Below are 22,085 nucleotides of genomic sequence, written 5' to 3'. Positions count from 1 at the left end.
AAACCAGGTATCAGTAAGATCAGTACCTTCCAGTGAATGTTTCATCAAACCATCTCAGCAAGCAGCAAGGGAAGTGCAGAAACCCAGCAAGAGCAGGGATGTCCAGCTCTGGTTATGAGCTATGCCCTTAGGGGAAAAGTCCTGCAGGAATCACATCCTGTATCCAAGTACTTGGGAACTGCATCCCAGCATGCACACACATGAGGCAGCTCAAGGTGCTTCTGCTCTCTTCCTTAAACATCCTCAAGTGCTCTCCCGCTGAGGGCTGTCATTGACACCACAAGGGCTTAATGACAGGTGGGGAACTTGACACTGCCTGATGGCTCTGCTACCCCACCAAGGCAGGCAGGGCAGCTTAGCAGCACCTTCACACACAAACCAGCTGTTCAACAGCTCTCTGTCAGTGTGCTTCCGGCTGCTTCTGCTACTGGAAGCATGGCTCATTTTGATAATCAAATTCAACCTGCTCATCTTTTTGTTCAGAATTATGAAGAAATGTGAGACTGAGATGTTTAGTCACCAAAAAGGACCATAACCAGCAGTACTTCAGCTGACTCCTGTGTGCAAAGCTGAGGGTTTGGCTTCTTCCTAGAGAGAGGTCTGGTGACTACCTTTGTACAGACGCTTCATACACCCCGCTATCTCCAGCAACAGATTCATCAGACACTGCAGCTGACACACACGCCACCTTCAGTGCCGTCCCTCCTGATGTATTTATACCTATCAGAAAAGCACAGAGGAAAGTTAAAAACATGTGTTAATGCAAATGAACAGTCTGCATCAGGAGCAGCTTTCTTCCTCAGCCTCCCCTTGAACTGCATCTTTTCTCCACCCAAGTTTTGTTCAGCAACATCATGTTTCTGAAGACAGAGAGGGTACAGGGAGGGCAGACTCTGCTCAACGTCACATTAAGTTAGTGCTTCAGGAATGTACCCAACTGTCCTGGAGCACCAGCAGCTCCTGGAGGAGTAGAGGAACAGCCTATGTGGTGGAGGTGACAGCAGGCTTCATTGCACAGTCAATGCCCATTTAATACTTGGGTCCTGCAAGACTGCACCCACAGGCTGAGGTTACACATTGGTGTGCTGAGTGCATTACAGTTGGCTACCGTGGGCACCCCCATGGGTGCAGGTCCTTGCAGGCAATGCCAGGAGGACTTCCAAAGCACTGGAAAGAGATGGCTGTTGGAAGTGTTCAAGGCCAGGCTGGACAGGGCTTGGAGCAGCTGCTCTAGTGGAAGGTGTCCCTGCCTGTGGCAGGGGGGTGGAACCGGAGGAGATTTAAGGTCCCTCCCAACACAAACCAGTCTGTGGTTCTATGTAAGCATACAAGACAGGTAAATGTGCTTCTAAATTCCAATGAAGTTACGTATATGGACCCACTGCAAGTCACTCTTAAGCAGGTGGTAGGTCCTCTGGTCCCAGCTACCAAGAGAGCAGCATTGGGCAAACGCTACTGACCAAGCTCTGGCCAAGTACTGTTGACAGGGAGGGCTGTACCGTGTCTGGAGGTTATACCAACACTAGTTTCCAGGAGGGGGAACAGCAGAAAGCCACCTCTCACCTATCCCCAGACTCCAAAGGTTAGCGTATACGAGACAGAAGTTAGGTCCAGATAGGCCAGTAACTATATTTTATGTGGAGAGAGATTCTAGGACCTAAAGTAGCCACATGCAGGAATGCAGGGAAAAGGAGACAGAGAAACTGAACAAGCTGAAGCAAAGGTTTTGCACTAAAGTGTTATCTCAGAGTTTCCTTGTGCTACAAAACCCTGGAAACTTGTGCACATTCTGTACCTTCCACACGAACCATCCCATACCTGCAGAGATGCTTCAGCCCAGGACACATCTCTTAGCTCTGTCTGTAAGAGCTCTAGGAGACCTGCTCCCAGGGTGAGGGAGCTGTGAATGTTGTCCCACTGGGAGCGGCTGTAGCTCCATAGGAGTGCAGCAAAGCCACTTAGGAACAGCTTTTGAAAAACACTGGTGCAGAACGTGTACAAGCACAACATGAGGTTATGGAGTGATCCAAGGACTTGTTCTGCAGTCAACAGTAGAGGGTGCTACACGTAACCCAGTACATGGAGTGTACATGTGCCATTTGGGCCCATTTATCTGTGTAGTTTTTGACAACACCACTGAACGTTTGTTTTCATCTTGGTATTGCCATGGACAGAAAGGAATTTCCAGCCCTTTTCTCCATGAATAAAAGTATCTGTGCCACAATATATCAGTCATTAACTGAAACAAATGGATCCATTTAACCCTGGTATTCCCAGTTTAATCCATGCTCCCTCCTGTTGTGTGCCTGGCCCCTGCTGCACTCTTGCTCAGAGGCTGTGCTGGAGGTATGTGGGTAGGATCAAGACTCTGCTTCTCTTTCCTCAACACTGCTTTGTACCTCCTATTCCATGGTTTTTATAGGAAAATCATTCCTTCCCCACTGGCTGGCTTTCTAGATGAAGGTTTTTCAGTTCTACACATGCTGCTCCAGGAATCTCCTTGGCATGAGGTTTGCTCACTGAGAAGGACACTTAAGGTTTATCTCACCATGATTAATCTCTTTTTCTGCTTCAGTTACCAATGGTGTTCAGCCATTCCCACCAGAGAGCCTTAATTTCTGACCACTCAAGCCCCTTCAGGTGCAAACCCCCTGCAACGAAGTGACCTGTATCTGCTTGTGCAGCAGAATGCTGAAGTGTAAACCTGAATGAAGACGAATGGTTCCCTGCAAAGGACTCCTCATGGAGCCATCCTGTTCCTCACTGGTTTTGCAGAGGACTTGGAAGCCCTGCAAACCTTCCCCACACACTGGAAGTGTGTGTTTTCACGTGGCCAAGTAACACAAACCTCATTTCAGCCTCAGAGGTTCTGCAAAACTCATAATCAATAAAGCAAATCCCTCAGATACATGCTACTGAGCTCTACTTACAGGAACATGTGAGCATGCTTTGCCCATGAGGCCAAGCACTGAGCACCCCAGATCCAGTCAGTGTGTTTCAGGTGCTACACTGACCCTCCCAAAAAGCCTGAGGAATAAAATCTCATCTCCTTATTGCCCTGAAATAAACTACTTATGGTGATTATTTTGTCTGCTGACTGGCTAACAGCAATAATCACTTAATCTGCTTAACACCTGAGCTTTCGCTTTGACAGCCTTGACAAAGCTCAGAGCTAAAAAGGTTAAAACTAATCAGTGCCCAGTTCTAATAAGAATAATCAGCGTTTCCTACTCAAATGCATAACACCTCTTCCTTGTAGGGAAACTGGAGCACAAAGAGGAAGATCTGCACTGGTGTCATTTATTGTATGTTAAATAGTGTCAGCCTTCTTCATGCAGAAGGCAGTGACGACAGGGTGCTAGTTCCCTTGATTCACATGGGCTCGTTTATAATCTTACAAGAACCAGGAACAAACCTCACCACTGGTTCCTACGACTACAGCTTGCAAGTTTATATTGCCCTTCAAGCTTTTCTTCACTGAAGTTCCAAATCCAACCATTTCCTCATCTCCATGGGATTTAACCCACCTACATAGTCAACAGCTCCACGCAGGCCCCAGCACAACTACCCTGACTGCTGTCTCCTGCTTTCCATTCACTCCAGCCCAGTCAGCCTTCTAAAAAGGGATGAGCCCTTCCCACCCCCAGCAAGCCATATGCATGCATGAGAACAGCCACTATCTCTGAATGTCTTATCACGCTCACGATCCAAACATGTTTTTGTTGCTAAGAGACCATCCCCCTCAAACAGCAGAAATTCAGGCAGCCTTGGCAAGTCTGCTCAGCTGAAGTTAATAAACCCATTGCCACCGATGTACTGGGAACCAGAGCAGGAGTTGTGCATGCTGTGGTGGTGGGGGAGGATTTCTATTATCATTTGTTAACTATTAAGCTAAGTGGCTTTCCAGCCTTCCTCAGAACTTGGCCAGAAAGTCTGTGTCAGTATGGCATTCTGTGCTTCCAAGACCCAAAACACCTTCTGAAAAGCTTAGTGTCAAACTAAACCAGAAATCAAATCACAACCATTCATATTTACACATGAAACCCCTGTGATTTCTGTACACATGCATATAGGTGCACTAAAAACATACCTGAATAGTGTTCTGCAAGACTCATCAGATCATCAGCATTTTTCATGTACAAATTAAACCACCAACCCTTGCTCCCAGGAAGGATAGAACACTCAGTTGAATACACTTTTCAACACAAAGATATCAAGATGACAGACAGCTTTTGAAATACTCACTTCTCAGTGCTTTATAAACTACATTAAAAATGAATGCATGCATGTGCATGCAAACAGTCTGTTACCATACCTTGACCCAGATGTTTATCTCCTGCTCTAGGCTCTTCCAGTCTACAGTTGCCACTCCCAGTGTTTAGGGCGAGTTCTGAGAGATCTGTACTTATCTCTGTGTCATCAAAATCCATATGGCTTGAAAAAGCATCACCAGCTAGGAATGGGTCTATCACCAGTGGAGAGCAAGGTGGAGATGGAGAAGAGAGAGATGACCTTGGAGATAATGAAGACATGGATTTTGGAGTACCAGACAGTGACCTCAGGGCTTGTACACGGCTGGTGGTATCTGCTGCATGAGGTTTTGCTACTTCATTCTCATGAATAGTGGTGATGCAGCCTGATGGTCTGAATCCAGTGGCTCCTTCTAAGAGCAAGTCAAGCTTGCTTTGATATTCTGAGTCCAACTGTTCCAGCTGCTCCAGGTGCTCATAGTAGAGATCAGTGAAGCTGGCTGAGGTGGATGAATCCTGGCTAGAGGTGGCAAGAGATCCTCTGCTGGATGTGAGGGAGCCAGGGCTGCTGCTCGAGGAGAGGGAAAGCATGCTGGCGGAGAGACTGAGGGGAAGAGGTCAGAAAAGCATCATGCTGTAGCTCTGATTCCTCAGGAAAACACTACAATGTCACCAAATCTCTAAGCCCATGTGGTACATTTCGCTTTGTTAGCTCAGGCCACACACATTAGTCCCCACAACAACCCCAAACCACAATCTCCCCAGCAGAAAAGCTGGGTCACTTTTCATGCACATTTTTTACTCACCACATTGACCTCATGAGAGGCCTTGTTTAGCCAAAACTACTCTGATGAAGAGTTTCAAATCAATTAAAATTAGTGACAACATTCTCCTCCCACATCTGCCTGGAGAAAAAAACCCAACAAACTCTGATTCCTGTTAATCTCCAAAGCAGACCACAAAACCCAGCAAGGCCCATGCAAGAAGATGAAGTTATTGCAACGAGCTGTCTGAACATAGGGAAATGTTCTTCCATTTGCCTCAATCCTGGAGCCACAGCCAAGAGGCAGTATCACAGCTGCCTGGAACTGGCCCTCAGAAATCATAGCAGCCAGTGGTTAGCACAGAATTGGCAGGATTTACCTATGGGAAAGGCTGTTACATGGAATCCGGGCCAGGAGAGCAAAAGAAACAGTTGGGGCTGGGCTGTAAAATTAGTCCACACAAGTGATTTATCTCTGGAGATCTCGGTTCAGAAAAGAACTGACAGCAAAGGTCATTTTCAGCAGGTGCTGAAGAGAAGTGTGCTCACATGGGAAAGCCTGGACACCACAGCACAGTTTGCTGCTCAACAAATCCTCTGGTACCAACTACAACATACATCTTCCCTAGAGATCCCATGTAAACTAACACTCCTGCTCCGGACTTTAAACACCTGGCCCATTACTAACTGCTTAAAGACCCTTAAACCTCACTTCAGACAGCCATTAGCTATTGGAAAAAATCTCTGCATACAGCTAGTGGCTTCAGCTGCCCCGCTGAAAGCCAGTGGGTATGCTCAACCTAATAATCCCTTACTCATTATTTCTGGGGTCAAAACTGGAAGCTGCACTTGTATACATATGCCATTGGCCTTATGAGAAAAAGGCAAGTATGCAGAATTTAGTATGATTTTGACACAAAATGTCTTCTGCTTTTGTACAACAGATGTGCATTGCATCATGTTTGTTCAGAAGTTCTGGTTGAAACATAACTGAAACGTGATGGATGTGTCTGCATTTTGGCAGTGTACAGAGATCTGGAAGGACTAATGAATTTACAGCTTTTCAGTGCGTTTCAGTATGAAAAAGGAGGGATTTTTAATTAAACCTTTCCCTATCAACAAACTGGGCTCAACTTCATTTTGTGCATACCTTTGAATGCCAGACATTCTGCGTTATGGGGTTAATAACAAATGCTTATTCTTGTACAGAGCATGCCAAGAACACTGTGCGCATAGTCAGGAAGAAATTAGTTTCACATGCTTCTTGGTCACCTCAAAAGATCCCTAATCAGCTAGATGAAATGAAAACATGATGCATTTCCACTGCATAAGAGCATCACAGATAGCTATCCATGGTGGCTTATTTACATGTCAGTCTTGCACTATGATTTCTTTCCAGTCTTTTCGGTGTCATCTTCACAAAATGAAACAGAATCCAAGTGGAGCAGAAGCTACAAACAGAGTAAATTCAGTACATGCTGACAGGAAAAACCTCAACCAAACAAAAACCCCACCAAACTCTCTTCCTAATCAAAAAGATAAAACCAGTTTTAGTTAAAGCTGATTTGGCCTTACTGACCGCAGTCATGCATTTGTCTGTAATGCATGTAATCCTATGCTCTTCCAAAACCACAGCCTGAACAACCAGACCACATTATGACTGCAGAAACATTTCTCTCAATACACTGCCTACATTGCAAGCAACAGTACACTTGGAATTAATGTAGGGAAATATGATCATGACATTCTTACATGACATGTAGTTGTATTACTGAGATCTGCTTCACTTACTGTGTGTCAAGATAACATACTTTATTAATGTAATACTTGAGTAATTCAAACATTAGTAATAAAAATCTCAGCTAAGTCACCTGTTACATGTCCAAAACAGAAGCAAACTCCTCCTGTTGTCAGAGGCAAAGTTATTTACTCCATTCTAAAGCATTCATCTAAACTGAGTGGGAAGTATAACCCACTTCTCTTTAAACTGACTACACAGGGGTCTTGAGACACTACTGTTACTGAAAGGCCTTGCAGACCTTTAAGCTGGGAGATGAAAGCACAGAAAGGCAGCTACAGCATGTGCAGATAAAGCACCTACAACTGCTGTAAAAGGTTACATACCTTTTCAGCTGGGTGTGCAACATGGCAACTAATCGTGTTGTGTCTTCCAGTTCTCGGACAAGCTGATTTCTTTTGCTGCTCAACTTCAACCTAAGAGAGGGCAGAAGAAAGAGACAGGCTAAAGCAGCATTTACTACTTAAAATGAGGAGTAAAGCAAGATTCTATTTTTGCTAAGAAATCCTACAAAAGTTAGTAAGAATACACAGTGTAATGTGGGACAGAACTTGGTCAGGATGCATAGGCATTTACCAACTTCCAATACCCTCAAAATGTGGAACTCTATCCTGCAAACATTCTTAACAGGGAAAATAATTACAGCTAGTACTATGTAAGTTAGTATTTCTAGGATCGGGCAGATTTTGTCTGCTCTACACTACTGCATGTTTATACTTCCTGTGCTAATAAAGGTGTAAATGCTTTCATTTGCTTTCAGTAATGACTAAGGATGACTAAGGTTTACATGACTTAATTTCTGTAAAGCCATAATGAGTCAGTTAATAACTATGGACTTCAGCAACATCTCAGTTTTATTTCACACCTGAACTGGTTTGAGACACACAAATGCAGTTGGGTGCTCATATCCTAATTTAACAGGACTCTGGTCAAGAAATCCTTCTCCAGAAAGGTGCTATTTCTTTGGCACACTAAAAGAGAACCATACTCCTAAAATTCATCTTATGGAAAGGACATTAGCATTGGTTGAACCACAGGTACTTCAGGCTGGTAAAAGTCCTGCAGCTGAATGTTCTGAGATGCCTACAATTTTCTACCACAATAAAACCATGTAAAGACTATGAAGAAAATTGGTAGTCTGGACACTGAACATATAAAAGAAATGAAAATACAAGGCCACAGAAAGAGTGAATGCAATGTGCTACTCCATATATAGTCAAAAGAATGCAGCTAGAACTATTGCCATAGCCACCCACATTAATACACCCAGGTTGTAAACCTGTACTGTGCAATGCCTAATGCAGTATTCATCCTCCCTGTACATTCCCATGCAATCTCCACTTGCAACACAAGTAAAATGAGAGAAGATAGTTGGCATTTTTTCCAGCTAGTTTAGATTAACAGGATATTCTAGGCAACTCCCACAGCCCTGTCAAATACCAGTTCCTACAGGAATCACATACAGGGATGCTCAGAACAAACAACACATTTGAGAAATGTACAATTCCATCTGTTGACATTTGCCAGTCTCCAGACTGCTGGAGCTGCTGCGAGGTGCTGCCTGCACACAGAAACATTAGAGTATACTGACATTACACTGCACTATCTTGAGCACTCCTATATGATCAGAGGATCCATTTGCAGGAACCACCACCCTTCCCCACTTGGGGAGTAAAGACTTGTGAGCAGTTCTTTCTGGGAGATGATTTCAGGTCCTTCTAAGTAGAAACTGCCTCCTGGAAAGCTGAGGACACACTGCTGTCAGCATGTGCAACCTCATATTGCTATCAGCATGCAGCCAGAGGGTATTTGCTGCTGCTTGCTCTCCATTACCCCTTGGCCAACAAGGCAAACACTGTCCTATGCCCTGTAGCCTACCTCTCAGTTAGAGCTTTGCTCTGCGTGTCTCTAGCAGCCTGAAGGTCTTCCTCCAGGCGCCTTCTCTCCGTTTCCAGCCTCTCCACCTCTCCTCGAGTCCATTTTCTGGGGCTGATAATCCGCATTTCCTTTAAGAGCTCCTCCTTCTCATTGATGAGTATGAGGCGGTCCCGCTCCGAGTCCAGCACGCCGGGCCAGGCCTCGCTGTCCAGCTTTGCCAACTGGATTTTCAGGTTTGCTATTCTGCAGCACAAAAACCAATCAGTTATTTATACATATGACTCTGTGTGTGTATGCGTATGTATGAGAAGTGCCTGAGCTACTGCTCCAGACACAAAGGTGCACCACAGCCAACAACATCTTCCAGTGCCCCCGAAGAAGACTCTTAGCTCACAGACAACTAAAATGATCTGATCTTTGATCAGGCTTATGGAAAAGAACTGGATCCTCTCTGTGTATGCCTTGGACAGGCTGAGAAAGATCAGTAGTTACTCAAAAGTTTAGAGGCTATTTTTGTCTTTACAATGAGGAAGTTAATCATATGCATGCTGCTATTGGAAGAATCTAACTATTAGCACAACAGGAAGCATCCTCTGCACATTAAAAGACCTATGCTACTTCTGGTGCAGCATCACCTTGAGGACATGAAGAGTGATCCTACCTAATTCCAGAGCTTACCTGTATTAAAGTCCATTTGCATTAGAGGTATCATTCCAGATTTCAGTTTCAAGGCTGTATCACTAATCCCTCAGCACCACACTGCATTATCTCGGGCAGGAATATGACTACTAAAAGCAACTGCAATACAGACCAAGACTTTAGCAAAAGCTTTGACTGACAGCAGAGGAGAGCACAGCTTTTGGCAGGTGAGGAGGCTGCTCGCTCCAACTATCCCAATGTCCCAAGTATCTGAACTGCTCAGTTAGCTCCACAAATGGTCAGCTTTGAAATGCAACATACAGAGGGAAGCAAAAACCCAGCAGCAGGTCAGGATACAGAACCAAGGGCAGTAACGTCAGTCTTCTCAAATGAAGCTGTCTCCTTTGGACTCACTGACCTACAACTCTTCATGACCTGACAGGGCAATTGTGGTAGTTTGATGAGAAAAAACCACTACAGATAAAGTTGAATAAGAGCTACCAAGGACTTGTATTCCTGGAACTTCCACAATCCAAAATCATCGAATAGTTAGGGCTGGAAAGGACCTCAAGTTCATCTAGTTCCAACCCCCCTGCCATGGGCAGGGACACCTCACACTAAACTATATCACCCAAGGCTTCATCCAACCTGGCCTTGAACACTGCCAGGGATGGAGCATTCACAACCTCTCTGTGCAACCCATTCCAGTGCCTCAACACCCTAACAGGAAAGAATTTCTTCCTTATATCCAGTCTAAACCTCCACTGTTTAAGTTTCAACCCGTTACCCCTTGTCCTATCACTACAGTCCCTAATGAATAGTCCCTCCCCAGCATCCCTGTAGGCCCCCTTCAGATACTGGAAGGCTGCTATGAGGTCTCCATGCAGCCTTCTCTTCTCCAGGCTGAACAGCCCCAACTTTCTCAGCCTGTCTTCATATGGGAGGTGCTCCAGTCCCTGATCATCCTCGTGGCCTCCTCTGGACTTGTTCCAACAGTTCCATGTCCTTTTTATGCTGAGGACACCAGAACTGCACACAATACTCCAAGTGAGGTCTCACAAGAGCAGAGTAGAGGGGCAGGATCACATCCTTCAACCTGCTGGTCATGCTCCTTTTGATGCAGCCCAGGATATGGTTGCTTTCTGGGCTGCAAGTGCACACTGAAGCTGGCTCATGTTCAAGGAATGGGGAGGACAGAATGGGCTGGGTGGAGAAATTACAAAAGCTGAGAAGGCACACAAGGAGGAGAACTATCCTGCAGCATAACACAAGATATCTGCAAAGTAATTCACCTGACTGACTAAAGATTAAGACTGTCAAGGCATACATGCCCTCTCCCACCATTAACTCAGGGTAATCTCTCACCCAGGTTTAGTAAATACATAAGAAATGGAAGTGAAATACTGTGTGTGTACAATGAAATTCCAATAGTCATCTCCCGTGGATAAGGGCTTTGGGATCTGATGACAGAATTACTGGACTTAAATTGGGCACAACAAATAGCTGCAGCTGCTACTCTGGATTCATCCTTTCCTAGAACCTAGTTTATGCTATAGAAGTACACAGGATGGTGCATGCTTCCTGTGCCAACCAGCACACACACAGACACAGAGCAAATTCAATGCCAACTAGCTAAATCCAAGTGTGGAGTAAGTAACATGATGCAGATCTAGGCAGCAACAGCTACACAACTGCTGAATGGCCTTGAAGAATAAAGCTTTGTTCTCCAAGCTCTGGAGGCCAAGAGGAACTCGAGCCCTGAGAGGGCCTGTGAAGGATCAGGCTCACACAGTGACCTGTCTGCTCCAGCACAGCAGACTAGAGATCACCTTCCTGAAGAGAAGCCTCACTTTCTGTAAACCCATTTCCCACAGCAAGTTGCTAACTCTAATTAAAGCTCCATACCTGATATTCAGCTCAACTGTTTTTGGTCTTCTGAGGAGCAGTTTTGTTTTTGAGTGCCTGATAAAGTGCAATGCTGTGCTCCAACAAAGAACTAACAGTGGCATTAAGTCATAATCCAAGAATTCCTCTGTGCATTTTGAAGGGATATGAGTTTAAGAGGATTGGTTGGCATTAATCTGATCACTTTTGGCATACATTTGCATGGACATGGCTTTTCCACTGGAATTTGTTCTCTATGCATTTACGAGGCTAACAGCTTTGTTAAACTAACCTCAAGTTTTATGTTTGTAAATGATCATTCTTTTCCCCCTTCTCAGTTACAAGGAGGTTTATTCTCATCATTACAGAAGAAGTGCTCTGCAGACTGCCTGGCATTTGGCTGAGAATTCCAGCACTGCAGCATCAGCAACCAAGTCTGAACTCCATTCCTGCCCAGCTACCCTACATCTGCACTGCGAAGTAACCAGCACCTCTGGGCTAAGCTCATCCTATCTTTCTGAATGGCCACTTGCAGGACTGAACAAGATACAGAATAGGAAGTCCAAGTTTTATTTACCTGTTTTACTTAGAACAGGTAGCTAGATGGTTTATTTATTGTCGTACCTTGTTTTTACTGGGGAAAGCTGGTACTTACAGCATAACATATAACATTTATAGTCTCTAGAGCCTGTTCAGAGCACATGCATCTCCACAGAAGTGTACACTGAGATGTGTATCCACAAGCAGTAATCAGCAATCCTATATTAGATCAGCCTTCAGAAAAACATAGAACCCAAGTGGGAGGTGTGGTCTAAAACTGACCAAATACCCACCACTTGCAATGCTGACGAATGTGACATTAAAATAGTCAGGAGACTATAAAGCCTAGTTTTAAACCCCTGAGTTACCACCAGTCACACAAAACCCAAGCTGGAAGTTTAGCTGTTGAAGGAACTAAAACAGTGCTCAGAACGCAGGTGCTACACCACTGAGTTACTACTGTATGTCTGAAATTGTACAACATAGTTTAGTTGTATCTCTGATTACATTTATGCTGCAGTAGCTATCTCCTTGTTGCAGTGGAGCACTGACATCTCTTTTGACGTGATACCCATTATCAGCTTCCAGTGCAATTAAGCTAAAGGTTTGCCACTGCTGTTGCCCTTTGTTCTGTTTTGCAGGTTTAACATTAAGGGCTCTCGTTGTCTCACTGAGCTGCGAAGGGAGAGGACTCAGTGGTGGGTAAGGGAACATGAAGAATTGTACCTTGGTATCTCTGGTGTTGTGAAATTCAGCAAGATATTCGCCTGCATCTATCCTTTAGTCTGGTTCACAACAGTGGTGCAAACAGTGTCTGCTACAGTCCACCTTTAAAATCATCAGCCCCTTTCAGATCTCCTAGTTCTAATCTAATTAACATGGGATCATTATAACATCACAGGAGCGGAAGGCTCCTCATAAGTCATTGTATCCATAGTACGTACCCTGCTTAAAACCAGTCAAGATATCTGTTTCTGCAGCTCCTATTAAGGATCATGCCAAAACCACAGTTCCCCGACAGCTTTTCATTTTAGCATCCAATATTCATCCCATTCAGACCCATGTTTCCTCATGCTAATGTTTTTCTTTTTAACTCTGAGAGAAATAGATAATCTCAGAGAGACACAAGGTATCATAGAAACTCAGACTGTTTTGAGTTGGAAAGGACTTTAAGATCATCCAGTTCCAACCCCTGCCATGGGCAGGGACACTTCACACTAAACCATGTCACCCAAGGCTCTGCCCAACCTAGCCCTGAACACTGGCAGGGATAGAGCATTTATCACTTCTCTGTGTAGCCTGTGCCAGTGCCTCACCACCCGCACAGAGAATAACTTCTTCCTTATCTCCAACCTGAACTTCCTCTGTTTCAGTTTGAACCCATCACCCCTTGTCCTATCACTGCAGTCCCTGATGAAGAGTCCCTCTCCAGCATCCTTGTAGCCCCCTTCAGACACTGGAAGGCTGCTATGAAGTCTCCATGCAGCTTCTCTTCTCCAGGCTGAACAGCCCCAACTTTTTCAGCCTGTCTTCATCGAACCTCCTTTAAGTGCAAGACTGTGTTCTGTGCCCTTCATAATTACTTCCAATGAACTATTGCTGCCTTTGCAAAGTTCTTTCTCTTCCTAATGAGCGTATTAATTACCTTCTCAGGTTTGCCATTATTCACTCATCTCTCCTTGGAAAACATACAAGCAAAGTAAGAGTGCTCCACTGCAATGTGGAGATGGAAAGTCAGTATGAATTAAATGGCAGTCTTCACCAAAGCTTAGAAGTAAAAAGCAATTCTAACACTGAAAAATTAGCCACTGCATCTGGAGGATTCATAATTGTAATGTTGTTTTAAGAAGTCACAGAACAATTTGAATGTCAAGGCATTCATGTCAAGGTTGGCAGACCTTGGAATGCCAAAATAGAAGTTCTGATGAAATTGCTCCACCTAAGAAGGAATAAGTTCATGTCCAAAGCTGCTGGGCACAGTCAGCCTTTGACAACTGCCACAGATACAGATCAGAGAAACACAGCCTACTGACCATAACAATGTACTAAAATGAGAACACTGTAACCCCAGCCTTAAAGCTCTGATCCCTAAGCAGAGACCACAGAAAAATCCTTCTTTTTGCACATATCCCAAGTATTCATTATACCATGCAGGAGAAGTTTTTTACTCTGGAATTGCAAAGTCCCTTTAGGGGAGTTACAATTGAAGACACCACCACTGCTGGTTACGTAGCTGGACAAGGACCAGGCCAGTCAAAGTCTAAATCATAATGCCTGGTAAGTTTTCTGTTTAACTGAATAGTTGTGTTAGCTATTAGCTATTAAAAAGGTAAATTCCAGAAAACATTTGCTTAAATTGGCTTGTTCAGTAGAGATGACATTTTACATTTGCTCTCTATTCATCTCAGATAAGAGGGCAAGGGTAAAAACTTACCTTCTTGCAGATAAGCTCTGCAATTGTAGCCACTGATCATAGTCTGATACGTTAGGTGTTAACACAATATACATTTCTCCTTATCAGACTTAAAGCCATGCAAACATTCATTTCATTTTGAATAAGGCAGGGAGATGCCTTGCAGTACAGTCTCCTTATTAGGAATGGGGAAGCATTAGCAACTGGTAGCAAAACCACTTATGTCCCCACAGGTGTGGGCAGAATGAATTCTTCACATATTAGTCATTCCTAAGTAATTTCTAGGATGGTTATCTATTTCTTGAATATTGGCCTAGAAAGCCTACTGCACCATTGGCTCCACAACTACACACACTATGTGTGTTTAGCAGCAACACTAGGTTTCAAGCTGAGTGACATCCTCTCTAGTGAAACATCTTCAGAATAAACTGTGTGACAGCCAAAAATTACAACAGTCCAAAGAATTACCTTCTCTTTGCTTCTTCGTACTGAAGGCGTAATCTCACTTTCTCAGCCAACTGGTTATTGCTGCTTGTAGTAAACTGAGACACAAAATACAAAATCAGCAACATAACCACTCCTCTTTGGATATTCCCTTTTGAAATTGTTCATGTTACAAGTTACACTTGTTCTTGTCACACTCATTTACAGTTAAACCAAGCACAGAATAGGAAAATATTGCCTTTGATTAAAATTTTCATGATTCCTTCAACTAATTAAAACCCCACAAGATTCAGAGGCTCTTTTTAGACTTGTTTATCAGAAAACCAAAATCCACCACATAGAATCACAAGTTGGTTTGGAAGTAACCTTAAAAAGCTCATTCAATTCCAATCCCATGCCATGGGCAGGGACATCTTCCACTGGAGCAGCTTGCCCAAAGCCCTGTCCAACCTTGCCTTGGGCACATCTTGGGCTTTTATTCTCATGCACACACAAAGCTTTGTAATCTTTCTTCTTAAATGCTGTTTGCAATCTTTAAGTGCTGTGTTGTATTTTGTTTTGGTCAGCATCTTGCTTTGGTTGCAAAGTCTTATAGACATGGGTCATCCATCCCATCATGCCCCTATCTGCAGACCTGTAGTGACATGTGTGGCCCTCACTGAAAGCAGCTGCAAGCATCTAAGTGAAGGTTCACGAATGGCCTCTGTGATGAGCTGTGAGACATACCATGTACCCACAGTGCTGACTGAGTCCTTGCTGAGGCTGCCACCAACCTAACACTTACAATATTGTTGCACAAGTGGGACTGAAGGTTTATTAATATTAAACATGTTTGATGGCATTAAAATATCTGCACATATGCCATCATTCCCACTTGTAACACGCTAAAAGCCAAATACTCTTATGGGAAGAGTCCACATTAGAGCTTAGCCCATATATAGCTGCTGGATGTTTCTAGTGTGGTAGTTTGTCACTGCTATAAAGGGTGAAGGGAATATTTGTATCGCAAGAATCTACACCTACATGCAAAATAAAACCTACTTCCCCTTTATTCCCACCTGTGTTATTCTACCAGAGACAGTGTGGGCAAACAGTAGGTTCCCTTTGGAGATACACTAACATTGCACACAAAAATGAAGGTGACACTGAAGTTCAAACTAGAATTTCACAGACACTCATACTAAGACAGTACTACAGGTGGTTCAGAGGAATGCCTCCACATGCACTTGGCTTCCCATGAGTTACTCACGCTTCCTGAAACGTCTGTCTGGGAGCTGACATCCAGGTACTGGCGGGGTGACAAAGGGCTGGAGTTCTCCATGGACATGCTGCTGCCCCACAGGTCTGGTTGGGATCCTCTGTCATTCACAAAGCTGTCTTTTAGCCTGGCTAAGCTCTAAAACCATAGAAAGTCATGAGGTGAGCTCACTTCTGCTTCAAGTACCTCAGCAGCCACATAGCTTTAGCCTAACCTACACAATTAAGGTCTGACCACACTTACTGTGTGCACTCAGACTTTGCAAGTGTGAGGTCAGCTGGACTCCATCTCCCACAGCAGCAAGTAGCCCACAGGCAGCAGCACACCATCCTGCTGGGCAAAAAGGCTCTGCTGGAGATGGCAGACCAAGTGGGCCACAGTGTTTTCAAGGCTTCTTCAGGTCTGCACTTTGACAGCAATACAGTTACTCTGGTTTATTCTAGACCCCAAGACAAACACTCATCTCTAAGCAAGTGCTTACTACTGTTAGTTGCTATATTTTATACTTATTCTCTTCAGGATCTGGAGAGCAGAAAGGCTGCAATTCAACCGCAATACAGAACTGATTTATGTTAATAAAACCTTCATTACATATCCAAAATACAGAACACTTCAATTACTTCTCAGAAACTCAAGCTGATGACAATGGTGACACAAAATACTATAAAGTCAGCCTGTTTCAATACCTGAATGAGGTCTTGTTTTTCCTTCTCCCCTGATGTGATGGCCTTCTTGAGAGCTTTCATTTCACTTAAAATGGCTTGTGCCTCATCAAGTTTGTAGCCACCTTGAGTATCAGACATTTTCATGTCAATTCTGCATGGAAATGTTGAAAAAATACACAGTAAGCTGATACTTTCTAAAGTCCAGTTAATGTAATTATCCCAGATACATGCATCTTGGAATTTGTTTTGAAGGAAAACACACTCCTAAGCAAAACAAAGACAACAGAAAGAACAAGGAATTGCATCATCACCACCTAAGTTACTCCACTTGCAAGTACATCAAGCTTCAGAACTGATTTTAGCCATATAATCTCTTCGAGTTCTTAGGGAGGACAAAAATGTACACACACACACACACACACCCCAACAGTATGTTTTAGCAGGTTGCTGCTGGGTACCTTGTTTCTAACCTAGAGAGGTTCAACTGGGCCATCAATGAGAATTACCTTGTTTTCAGTCGGGATTTCAAACCCAGGCCCAGGACTCCCATGCACAGCTGTATTTGCTTTAATAGCCTAAGTACAAGCTGCCTCATCTTTCCTTTTTCTCAAGGGAGTCCTGCCCCAGCTGACATGTATAATAAATAAGGTATTAACCAGTAATATAATTTAGAACACACCATATGTCTCATCATAAAAATGTAAGTAAATACCTGAAACTTTTCCTCCTCTTCCACTCCACCCCAAATTCCTCCTCAGTGCCCTAACCCAATGGCTCTTATAATGAACATAATGGCTGTACTGTGTCATCTGTATTGAGCAATGCAGAGTAAAATGGAATACCATTTAACTGATGAGATCCTGGTTCAAATTCTTTTTGCCATAAAGTCAGTTCTGATGCAGTCAATCACATAAAAGCATTTATTTGATGCCCCAGGGCTGTGTACTGCTTTCAGTTGCATATGCCTAAAGATATCAGCAGCAACATGTTTCAGCTGACTTTATTTAGACAGCTATTTATAAATGTAGAGGAGGATGCATTACAAGCCATATATGTTCTACACTGAAAATAAGATCTTGAGAACAAACTTACTTCTTCAGTGTTTGAAATCCATGCTCTTTGTACTGGAGCTCTTGCTTCATGTGAGCTACTTCTCTCTTGAGTTTATTAACCTGCAGCAATGTGTGACAGTTTTAGAATGATATTTTATATGAGCATTTAGGTGCAGCACTATGCATTCAATTCAAACCTTATTCACTATAGACAGCACTCTAAACAAAGTTAACAGAAAGCCAGTTCATCTCAACAGCAGCTAACAGCCCTGACTGCAACCTCATCAGGACATTATACTGGCTAGGGCTGTATCCAGCACCCAGATATCACATCACTTAATAAGGGGCTCAAGGGAATTTTCAACCTTATAAGCAGAACAGTTGAGAAAAATTCAAGACAGAGGGATGAAACACATGTTGATTTTACATGGAAACATTTAAACCTGTCTCAGGCATTACAAACCATTCAGCATCAGGATAGGAGTTACACTGCAGCGACAGAAGCCATCCTCCAAGATACATAACTAAAAGCCCCACTGCATGAGTGACACAGCAGGATGATAATACATATTGTAAACCCACTGACCCTACAGCCTGCTGGTTCATATTCCTGCACAGAGGCCACACTGACCTACTTTACTTTGGTTGCTTCTTCTTCCCACAGTGAGCTCTGCATGGGAGCATGCACTGCCACTGCTAACAGCCCACATGGAGACAGGACACACCAGCTGCCAGGATCTGGAGAAAGCTCCAGACTGCAGCACCAAGGCACCAGCACAGCTCAGCACCCCACAGAGTGTCCTACACAGTGTGCACTACAGTTTCTAAGGGAGTCCAACAGGAAAAAAGTGCTTCCATTTCCTAAAACAGCTATGTTTAAGGATTCTGATAGGTTATCTCCTCGGTTCAGAACTACTGTATTAGCTCTTTCAACTGCTTTGGCATCTCCTTTTAGTATTTGCCAGGAGGTTTGGAAATAGCTGAAGCTACTTGCGGCAACCTGAGGTCCATTCATACCACTTACCCTGGATTTCGTAGTAGCAATCTCCGCTTTGAGGATCTCTGGGTCATACTTGGAACTTGACGACGAGCTGGAGATCACTAGAATAAATACAACATCCAGTTTAGCAGCTCTGCCTTCCACACAACAAGACCTCCCCTCACTGCTGCACACCCAGATCTCCATACGTTGCTGATGCAGGCCTTTAGGCATTTTCCAGGTCTCTTGGAAAGGCAATAGTGCAGTGAAGTGCTCCACAAAAAGCATATACTAAGGATGCCAGAGCATGTCCTACATCTCCAAGGACTGGATTTGTTCCAGGTTAGGACACTGAACTCAGACTCCCAAACTTGTTCACACCATTCAGTAGTGTGGCTTCCTGTATTTCCACAGGCACTGAACAGAACTGAAGGGACTGGCATAAAGATTTATTCTATTTTTACTTGTAGACTTTCTCACTGAGTAAACAACCCACTGAATATTTAGAAACAAAGAAAAACACAGAATGAGAAGAAACTGAAAAATGCAATGCAAGCCTTTCACAACCTCGAGGACACAGCATCATACAGCATGTCACACTGGATTTAATCTAGGTCCTACTTAAAGCAGAATTCTCAGCAGCAGTTAAAACTCTTCTGCTTCAGAAGTTACAAGCTCTCTGCTGTGCAGTGTACTTAGAGGCAGCTGTAGGCAAGAGAGCTATTTTGATGCTTGCCATCATCAATTCATGCCCTGTAAACATGGAAAAACATCCCTAGTTCTTTCTGGTTGTATTTTCAAGACAGATCATATCACACCAATGTAACTCATGTTCATAGTGTTCTGAATGGGTTGGTCTGGAACACCAGCACTTGGGTAGAGTGCTCACAGGAAAAGATCAAAACCATACTTCAGAGGTGATGGATGGGACCCTGCTCAAATAAGACTCCTTCAGCTGAAAGAAAACTACTTAAGCACTGTCTAACTCAAGGCATAGGATTAGCCAACAGAACTCGTGGAGTGGGGGGAGATCAGCCCACTGATGTGGCTGGCAAGAACATAAGAATTCATCAATACTAAGGATTATAAACACAATTCTTGCAGGCAATAAATCCTCCTGTGGGCATTTTGCAGCTCCTAACTAGGAACAAAAAGGAGGAAATCTGTCCTACTATAAACCTTCCTGCACCAACTCTCGAAGCACCAGGTATTGTGTTTCCCGTGTGACAGAGAATAGGGAGCATGAAATGATGTTCTTCATACGCAGAGAGGTAATCCACCCATGTTCTTTTCTACATGGCCTAACACACAGACCCTTAGCTCCCCGAGACTGTCACTCAGCCACCTGCAATGTTAAAATCCAAAGGGGCCTGGGAACAACACCTGAGGATGAGCCTCTTTGCTTTGTTTCTATGCTCCAGACAAGAGATCAGGGAATACCATGGAAGCTCATTTTTCTGCACTGAACCAGTCCCACATTCTTTCACATCTGGGGAAGCCCATAGTGAAAACCTGCACACTGCCTGCAGTGACTGAGCCAACTGCACTAGTGCTCTGTAGCAGTTCTCCTTTACCACACAGGTGCCAAGCGGCTATTGCTTTTGAGACAACCTGAGCAAACGTGGAGAGTGACACAGCCTAACACATCCCCATGCTCCATCAGAGGACCAGCTTCAAACGTTCTCCTTGCCCTAGTGGGTTCACGACTGAGAAAGTCACTGGATAAGAGGTCAAAACGACTCACGGCTGGTCTGAGAGCCAAGTTTGTGCTCCCAAACATCATGCAGCTGCCGATACTCCTGCTGGGCCAATTCCAGCCTCTGCTGTTTCACTTGGTAGATCTCCTTCTGTGCAGCAATTGCCTCCTGGGCCAGCACAAGGTAGTCCTTCAGCATATGCTCCTGCTCCCGTCGCCACTGCACACGAGGGTCTTCTATCTGTGTAGTTTCTTAGAGAGAAAACAGAAAGAGGCAGGATCACTGGAATGCTGCCTGGAGATGCTCCACCATTAAAACGATGCTATGGCAACATTTTACATAGCCCACATCCTCATCCCATAGCAAAATCAGTGCAATAAAGACATTTTCCCTGTTCTCCTAGGAGGTGACCACTCCTCCACAATAAACACCACCAACTGAGTCACTGTACAGAACAGTTCCTGATGAAATCACCACACAAGTCTCCAGCTCAGCTGCTGAAGCTACCCTGGTTCTGCCTCTTACACCACCCACACAGGCACACGCACACTCAGTTCTGACATACTGACAGTGACTGTTATACTCGTTTATATTGCAACTGCATTAGAACATGGCTAATAAAATACCTCTGCTGTTCACTGATAAAAACACTTCAGAAAATATCACTGCCACATGGCTGCCTTATGCTGCACCTGACAGCATGAAAGCAGTTTCCATTCTGCCCAGCCTCTTTGGCTGCCAAGTGACTTGTATTACAAGGGGAAATAAACCCTTCTCACTCAGATTCTGTACACAAGCAAAAATTATTTCAAACCTCATTAAATCAAAGAATATATTCATGAAAACCTCTTAAATGCCATTTCATACACAGCAGCCCAGGAGAGGAGGAAACATTTCCCTCCCTGAAAGCAAGTACAGCATGAAATCACCATAAAATGCAAGAGGTGGAGTTGAAGAAGAGTAGGTTTTGGTGACCCAGGCAATGCAGTCATGAATGACCACACCACTTCATCTCTATCAGCCCAACACACCCAGTACACTGCTTTTCAGGTTCATAATCATGCAAGAGGCATAAGGTCACAGCCATGTAGCCAGTCCTGATCCTAGGGAGACAAATTCAGTGTCAGTATTTGACTTGGGTTTGTGAAGAAGTGTTCAAAATATTTCCATTTCTCTTTCAAGGCTGTGCTCTTGCTTGGAAGAGGTTCCAATAGGCAGTGACTGAGTGCTTTGCAGTGGCCAAACTCCCATGTTGAATAAGGATGTCTGGTTACCACATCCTGAATCATTAATAAAGAGGAGCTGCTTGAAACAATCCCCAGGAACCTAATCTGCATCTCTTCAGAGCCTCTTGAAATATTTAGTGAAAGCTGCCACAATGGAAGCAGCTCTTAAGCAAGTCAGGCATAAGACTAACACCACAACACACAGGAGGGCAGGGGAGAGAAGAGTCTGACAGCAACCCTAGGAGCAGAACTAGAAATAAAGGATTTTACCCAAGGGATGGACACTCAACCACTTTCACAAGCTGCTCATGATCATGCTGATGAGAACATTCACAGGATACTCCAACAATAACTTGTCTTAACAGTACCTCCAGATCCGGAGGAGCATATGGCATTACAAGTTACATAGGAAATCTTAGACAAGCTGCAAAACCTCTTTAAGACACCAACGGTGTAATTTGTAGAAGCATTTCAACAGGAAGTCCTGTACAGGTCCTGCAGAAGCAGCATTTCAGCTGATGTAGTACTAAAGCTAAGCCTAGAACTGAAAAGCTGCCCCAAAATAACCTGAGTAACAAGCAGCTACATGTGCCAGGTGC

General features: G+C 44.0%; 1 protein-coding gene across 2 annotated transcripts in view; it reads right to left on the bottom strand.

Annotated features, from left to right (window-relative positions):
- WWC1 (WW and C2 domain containing 1) overlaps positions 1 to 22,085 on the bottom strand; it is a 68,880-nt gene that overhangs the window by 10,976 nt on the left and 35,819 nt on the right. For both annotated transcript variants that reach the window (XM_034066792.1, XM_034066790.1), the window contains 10 exons: positions 20,308 to 20,511; positions 18,609 to 18,685; positions 17,625 to 17,704; positions 16,554 to 16,683; positions 15,859 to 16,005; positions 14,634 to 14,707; positions 8,690 to 8,932; positions 7,138 to 7,227; positions 4,316 to 4,854; positions 612 to 720 (listed from right to left, as the gene is read on the bottom strand). In XM_034066792.1, coding sequence (XP_033922683.1) covers positions 612 to 720; positions 4,316 to 4,854; positions 7,138 to 7,227; positions 8,690 to 8,932; positions 14,634 to 14,707; positions 15,859 to 16,005; positions 16,554 to 16,683; positions 17,625 to 17,704; positions 18,609 to 18,685; positions 20,308 to 20,511 — 1,693 coding nt within the window. The remainder of the gene's footprint in view (positions 1 to 611; positions 721 to 4,315; positions 4,855 to 7,137; positions 7,228 to 8,689; positions 8,933 to 14,633; positions 14,708 to 15,858; positions 16,006 to 16,553; positions 16,684 to 17,624; positions 17,705 to 18,608; positions 18,686 to 20,307; positions 20,512 to 22,085) is intronic.

The sequence above is a fragment of the Melopsittacus undulatus genome, chromosome 10 (genome assembly GCF_012275295.1).
Source record: "Melopsittacus undulatus isolate bMelUnd1 chromosome 10, bMelUnd1.mat.Z, whole genome shotgun sequence".
NCBI classification, from domain to species: domain Eukaryota; kingdom Metazoa; phylum Chordata; class Aves; order Psittaciformes; family Psittaculidae; genus Melopsittacus; species Melopsittacus undulatus.
This window is presented reverse-complemented; position numbering and strand designations above follow the sequence as displayed.